The sequence below is a fragment of the Nanorana parkeri genome, unplaced genomic scaffold, assembly GCF_000935625.1.
Source record: "Nanorana parkeri isolate BGI_ZX_2015 unplaced genomic scaffold, ASM93562v1 scaffold1534, whole genome shotgun sequence".
Lineage (NCBI taxonomy): Eukaryota > Metazoa > Chordata > Amphibia > Anura > Dicroglossidae > Nanorana > Nanorana parkeri.
Window position 1 is genome coordinate 170,743 of NW_017307802.1, and position 7,666 is coordinate 178,408.

General features: G+C 45.1%; 1 protein-coding gene across 1 annotated transcript in view; it reads left to right on the plus strand.

Moving 5' to 3' along the window:
* Positions 1-1,679: 1,679 nt before the first annotated feature.
* LOC108798682 (gastrula zinc finger protein XlCGF26.1-like) overlaps positions 1,680-7,666 on the plus strand; it is a 24,347-nt gene continuing 18,360 nt past the window's right edge. Inside the window, exons 1-2 of the mRNA XM_018570454.1 lie at positions 1,680-2,096; positions 7,353-7,449. Coding sequence (XP_018425956.1) covers positions 1,787-2,096; positions 7,353-7,449 — 407 coding nt within the window. The 5' untranslated portion in view covers positions 1,680-1,786. The remainder of the gene's footprint in view (positions 2,097-7,352; positions 7,450-7,666) is intronic.

The following is a 7,666-nucleotide window of genomic DNA, read 5'->3' on the forward strand; positions in this document are numbered from 1 at the left end:
ACAGAAGTGAGTACACCCCTCACATTTTTGTAAATATGTTATTATATCATTTCATGTGACGACACAGAAGAAATTACACTTTGCTGCAATGTAAAGTAGTGAGTGTACAGCTTGTATATCAGTGTACATTTGCTGTCCCCTCAAAATAACTGAACACACAGCCATTAATGTCTAAGCCGCTGGCAACGAAAGTGAGTACACCCCTAAGTGAAAATATTCAAATTGGGCCCAAAGTGTCAATATTTTGTGTGGCCACCATTATTTTCCAGCACTGCCTTAACGCCTTAACCCTCTTGGGCATGGAGTTCACCAGAGCTTCACAGGTTGCCACTGGAGTCCTCTTCCACTCCTCCATGACGACATCACGGAGCTGGTGGATGTTGGAGACCTTGCGCTCCTCCACCTTACGTTTGAGGATGCCCCACAGATGCTCAATAGGGTTTAGGTCTGGAGACATGCATGGCCAGTCCATCACCTTTACCCTCAGCTTCTTTAGCAAGGCAGTGGTCGTCTTGGAGGTGTGTTTGGGGTCGTTATCATCTTGTCCATCATCTTTAGAAGAGGCTTCCTTCTGGGACGACAGCCATGCAGACCAATTTGATGCAGTGTGCGGTGTATGGTCTGAGCACTGACAGGCTGACCCCCCCACCCCTTCTACCTCTGCAGCAATGACAACCTCTAGATATGACGCTGAGCATGTGCACTCCACTTCTTTGGTCGACCATGGCGAGGCCTGTTCTGAGTGGAACCTGTCCTGTTTAATCGCTGTATGGTCTTGGCCACCGTGCTGCAGCTCATTTTCAGGATCTTGGCAATCTTCTTGTATCTGTATGAGAGTATGAGAGTTTAATACTACTTTTATTTCTGAGAATGAGAAGTATATAAATATGTGTAGCTCTTCACTTTGTTAGACTCCTTGTAACAGTTGTTTGTTCTTTTCATAGGTTTGCTGCTAGTTCCCATTTTAGAAATGGACGAAATCAAGTTGAAAGTCAAGCATATAACTCCTGCAACATTGCATATCAGTGCCGAAATTGCAACGTCTTGCTTTTACGCATCCAGCGCAGAGAACTTCGATGCCAGGATAGCCAATCTGGTGGAGGTATTTCTGCTGGAGATTTACAGGTGTAAGTTATGCCAGTTTACTAGCAGCTTAAAAAACAAAGTGTGTCATCATGTGTTGGATGTTCACCAGTTAGACCAAACACATCTCATCCCAGAGAACACAGACCATGAGGAAAATGATTCATATAGTATTGGGGAGGAAATGGCACAGGAAAACAAAGAAAATGAGGAAAACCTTGAAAAAATGCCTTTCCTTTATAGGATGCTAAACACAATGAGCCCTGCGTCCTGTGATATTAGCCTCGGGGACCAAAGTGCTAACACAAATATAGCCAGTGCAAGTGAAGTCAATTCATTATTTGAAGGGGAACAGTCAGACTTCCAGTTAGATGAGTCTGTTCCCAGTGACTCCGTTCCACCATCGAGCCGTGCAAATTCGCCCAAAGGCAAAGATGAAGATGATGCACAGTGCGAGCACCTCTTATCTCTTGGTCTTTATCGGATATCTAGCATACGACCCATTCCTTCATCGGCAGAGGCAAAGGTTGCTAAAAGCAGCACGGCCGGTGAATGTGTCGGGACAGAAAGCAAACCTTCCAAAGAAACCAATCTAACCTCCAAGGCGGATGGGCAGAACAACGAAGATAGTGCTAAGAAACCAAACTATGTGTGTTCCTCTTGTCAGCTTCAACTGGAAACAAAAGACACTTACAAAATACACATGCAGTGCCACAAACCTGGCGGTGGCTTCAAGTGCGTCTATTGTGGCTGTCTCATGACTGAATGGAGCCATATGGACAACCACATAAAAGGCCACCATCTAGTAAGAAAGAGCTATCAGTGTCAGGTGTGTGAGAGAAGGTTCCTGACGCAGAGTGCATGGAAAAACCACATTAAAGGACATGACAAGAAGAGCGAAGTGTTCCTGTGCACCAAATGCCCTTTATCATTTAACAGTGACAGTCTCAGAAACCTTCACGTGGCGTGCCATCATGACGACGTCTTCAAGTGTTGCCATTGTGGGCTAGTGGGTATGTGTCCTTGTTAATTTAGCTTAGATGCTAATTTATTTTTAAATTGACTTAAGGTCAGTCAGAGTACCAAAGATAAAATAAAAAATGACTATAACGGATTTACATAGCACCAACAGTTAGCGCAGCGCCTTACAATATATGGGGGGAAAGTCAGTTAGAATAAAATACCATACAAAAGGATGAGAAGGACCCTGCTCGTTACAGCTTATAGTATAACAAAATGGCAGCATTAAAAATAAAGTATAATTAAAGGAGAACTATGGGCTCAGTGCTTTTCCCCATAGTTCTCCTAAGGGTCACGGGAGGACACAAACTAGCATCCTCCCGTGACCCAAAGCTCAGTATACCGCGAGCTACAGCTCGCGGTATACTGAGACTGCCACAGCCTGGATGGATCCCAACATTCCTGTCAAAATCCACCCAGCTGCTTGATTGACAGCTGGCTCTGCCTATCTAGAGGCAGAGCCAGCTGCACCCGCCTCCTCCCCCGTCCGTCCCGCGAGTCAGCGCTGGAGGATCGGGGAGGGGGGGGGGAAATCCCTGCAGGGAGCCATGAGTGACAATCACGGCTCTCTGCAGGGACAGGATCAAGAAGTGAGCGAGTGACGGTATGTGTTCGCTCACTTCCCGATCTATTGAGCCGATGTGTAACAGTTTCATTGTCACACGTCGGCTCGAACTATGCGGATGAGGGATTTTCACTCGCCTCATAGTTCTCCTTTTTAAAGGCATTTTTTTTTAAAGATTTAGAATGGTTAGGGGTTACAACCTCTGTCAGGTTTTTGGTGCTGTCTGTATACCCTTTAGGGAGATTCACTCTCTGTAATTGTCCTGATCACCAATGTGATCACTGGGAATGAAAGTGGGTGAATACAAAATTTTGCATTGCCCCCGGAACAGGAATAGAGTGTGAACACTTTTTCCTGTGACAACTGTCTAGCAGGGGATATCCTTCAAATTGGAGATATCCTCTCACTTCCTATTGAGTCTACAGGACAGAAAAAGAGAAATCATACACAGACACAAATATCAAAAAAAGGAATAAAAAGGGGGCTGAATAAGTGTGTGCACAAGCAACATCATATCAAAAATCCTAATGAATAATATACAGTATGCAATTTGTCCCAATAAATTACACTCTTCATGAGAAGAAAAGATAAAGGACCTTAGAGCATACTGTGGAAAAAATAAATGTATTAATCAAGCAACTAATACCCTAACCCAGGGCTCGACAAATCCCTGGCGCAGGTTGTCATGGCAACTAGAACTTGCGTCTTGGTGCCTTTTGGCAGCCCATCTAATGTCCCCGGCCGCCACCTCTGCCTCCTCCGCTGCAGAATCAGCTCTGCTCCTCCTATTCTCCTCCCCGCTGGGAGCCCGCTGCCTGCCACGGTCTGTGTCCCCTTCGATCCCCACTGCTCTCCTCACCTATATCAGCAGAGGCAGACTACTGCAGCCGGTGCCAAGCGGGGAGAAAAGATCACTGTCAGCCGCTGCGCCCTCCGTGCCCGCTCTTTGGATCAACTGTCCATCCTGTGGCCGGCAGCAATAGCCATCCTGCTATTGGATATTTTAAACTGCAGTAGCCACTAGAAGAGCTTTCTCCTTCAGGTCCCTCCTCTGCTGATTGACAGCAGGCAATGGTCAGATGTAAAGTGCACAGATCCCCAGTGATTGGAGCAGTTTGATACAGATGTCACCTTGTGAACTTATACGTGCCATGTTAGGACCAATGGGAGTCGGATGTAAGCGGTCTATTTACATCAGGTTACCCCCAATCTGTCGCTATCGGGTCCGCCAAAACAGAACTTTGTTGTGTTTTGGTTTTCTGGACGAGATCGGGGGGTAATTGGATGTAAACAGGCAGATGTCCATTTGGATCTGGCTGCCCATATGCTAACATAGGGCTTCTGATCAGATCCATCCGAAAAACTGACAGGCGGACCCGATTGGACCACCTGTATTAAAGGGCTCTAATGGATGGCACTGTTTAGATCAATTTGCATATGTATAAAAAACAAATCTGTCTGCCAACTCAGTTTGACCATAAACATAAAAATATTAACATGTTGGTTGATCCCAGATCAAATATATTGTGTTACTCACTCCAACATCCAATGTTGTTAGCATTTAAATGGTATAGATTAGGTGTAGTGAAATAAAATTCAAGGAGGTCTGGTGAGTAAAATTTTCATTGAGCCGGGGTCCGAATCGCAGTCCCAACAGAATGGTCACTCAGCCCATGTGTGGACCACGGTCTGGCATTCGGAGACCCCTTTCCTATACCATTCTCTTTCCCCTCACTTAACAATGTTGTCACTTCTGCCCTCTTACCACTACATGCAGAAGATGCTCTCCTGTTGCCATGGTAACTGGCAGCATTGCTATTGTCCTAGTGAAAGAATCAGGACCCACCTTATACCTGGATCTGGCCTTGTCTTTCAGGGTGCATATTATCAACTAGATAGGCCCCAGCTGGCTGGACCCCTTCTTCTTCTCCTGTCTCCCCACAGACAGCACGAGTGCCCTTCCCTCTGTTTTTCATGCCAAATGTAGGCAGCATCTAGTTAATGACCTTCACCTCACACTGCAGTCTTACGGCTCCCCAGTACCCCGTGCAGCGGGCCTGCTCTTTCAGGTGTGATAGAGAGCAGGCCAGACAAACACTGCTCTATCTGACTGCGTCTAACAAATTTGCGTTCCGGCTATGCACAGACGGCGGGAGTAGGTGGAGCGAGGGAGTGACGGAGGGGTGCCTGCATTGGGTTATGACTGGCAGTGCATGCACCGGCCTCCAAGGCTGGTGTATCCACTGTCCTGTAGCTATAAACCCAGTGCAGGTCGGCGATCATGGCCCGGATAGAGCCGCCACTTGGTCCGTGCCCGCACCGCGGTCCACCATTTAGTGACACCTGCTATAGATGGTACCCAAAAAGAGGTATTTGCAGATGATTATGCAATATCAATTCCAAATAAATTCTATATCCAAATGGTAATCCAATGGAGGTATGGAGCTGCACAATTAACAGAAATGTAGCTCATATAAACATCTCCAGCTTAAATGGTCTGAGACAAAGTATCCTGTCGTGTATTAAAGGAGAACTATGGGGTCAGGGCTTTTCCCCATAGTTCTCCTTAGGGTAACGGGAGGTATACTGAGACGCCGGAGCGGATCCCGATGTCGAGATCCGCCCAGCTGCGTGAGTGACAGCTGGCTCTACATATATCCAGATATCTAAATACTACAAAAAAATGACAGCAGTCTTAATCCTCCTCTTCTCTATCCAAAATGAAAAAGGTTTTGGCTTAGAATATACTTGAAGACCTTTTTAAATCTTCAGTTTAAAAACCGCAGGTAAAAAAGCCCAATATTTAGGTTTAAAGTGACATTAAACCCTCAGATTTTTTAACATAAAACAATACTGTAATGTGTGCCTTACTGTAATCCATGGTTGTTTCCCTTCTCTTTGCTGCTCTTCCTTTTAAATCTGTATCTGTTCTCATGCTCTGCAGAACTTCTGTTTTGCAGCAGACTGCCTTGTCTCAGGAATGGATACACGGTGTCTGTGTATACGTTTCTATAGACTTGAAACCTGAGCCAGCACTACAGGAAGAGGCCCTGAGCTGCAAAGGGAAGCTCTCCCCAAGCATGAGAAGACATGAGGATATAAAAGGAAGAGCAGCAAAGAGAGGGGAAACTACCATGGATTACAGTAAGGCACACATTACAGTATTGGTTTTTGTTAAAAAATCTGTGGGTTTAATGTCACTTTAATTGAAGCTTAACTCCAGACAAACATAAAAGACACCAATTAATGCAGATATGTATTAACTAATAAATCATTGAACGTAAGTAGTGTTAGAACCTAAATTTCGCTCACTCTGAGACTTTTGCAATCCCTTGCACAGCAGCACTCAAACGGGAAAAGTGAAGGGCTGGACTGGTAGCCAGTCAGATATGCTGCATGCAAATATGCTGACAAGGAGCATGCTGATAGGAGGAGATAGACGATTGAGGACCTCACGAGTCTGCTACTTTTACTGTCCAGTCAGCAGGATGGGGGTGGAGAGTAGACACCCCTGTATTTAGCTGGAAGTGGTGTCATCTACCTGGCTGTGCTGTGTTGCAAAGCTGTGTAAATGCCAGGACTGGATGAACAGAAATACAACTCTTTTTACTAGGGATTCACCCATATATATTGGCCGAAAATGTCACTTTTGGAATAATGCCGAAAGTGCAATTTTCTAGCCGATACAGCGGTGCATGCAATCTTTCTCTTCTCCCCGCTGGGAGATGCTCTGTGTCCCAGCGGGGAGGAGAGAAACTGGCACTGGCGGCCGAGCGCTGCGGGAGCAGAGTGCTGTGAGCGGCCAGTGTCTCTCCTCCCCGCACCGCTCAGCCTTCTGTCACAGATCAGAGGAGAGCGCTGTGGGCAGAGACAGCCTGCGCTGTCACAGCAGGCTGAGCTCCGCTCGCTCAGCCTTCTGTGACATCGTGTCAGGCTGCAGAGCGGTACAAGTGATCAGTGATCGCTAAGTGTTTGTAAATAATTGAGGACATGGTATGGTTACTATATCCTCAATTATGAATGGGAAGTGATCTACATCACCTCCTGTTCATTCATAAGTGTGGTTATAGTAAACACACAGAAATAAATTTATCAAAACTGGAGCAGACAAAATCTGGAGCAGTTGTCCATGGCAACAAATCAGCTTCTCTCTTCAGTTTGTTCATTTTAAGATTTGAAAATGAACCAGAGAAGCTGATTGGTTGCTGTGCATAGTTGCTCCAGTTTTGATAAAATCCCCTCACTATGTCCTCATGTTATGAATGAACAGGAACACTCATAGAGGATTCCTGTTCATTTCTAACAGGGGCTGCAGAAAAAGAGCTTAAGGACTCTGTGTTCTCAACCTCTTTTTCTATTTTACAAAATAAATATCAGGGGTCTGTTTAGACCCCCAATATTTCCCTGAAGCCCCTAAAAGTAAAGTAAAAAATAAAATATTTTATTAAAAATGAATAAATAAATTAAAAAGTTTATAAAAAATAAATAAAAAATTGAAAAAGTTAAAATTAAAAAACATTTTCGGTTTCGGCCTGGCATTTTTTTTAAATTTCGGTTTTGCTTTGGTTTACAGGTTAGCTACCTTTTTATATGTACAGTATCTCAATTGTTTATTTAGCTGTTCACCTGAAGTTTAGTGCCTATCTTTCTGAACATCTCATATCTTTTTTTTATCATTATACAGAGCCTGAATGGAATAAGGTTTATGAACATTTGGGAAATCATGATGATACACTGAAGCCCTTCATGTGTACCACGTGCAAGCAAAGATTCTTTAAAGAGTAGGTATTTGATAAATATAGTTTGTTTCCAAGATTATCACAATATGGTGTAAGCAGTGGCGTAACAATCACCATAGCTACCCAGGCGGCCGCTATGGGGCCCGAGGCACGGCGGGGCCCGGCCAGGACATCTCCCTGATGCCATGCGGGCCGCTTGGGTCGCTATGGCATCTTGCTCGAACAGTCAGGCTGCTGGCTGTGAGGAGGAACGCTCCCT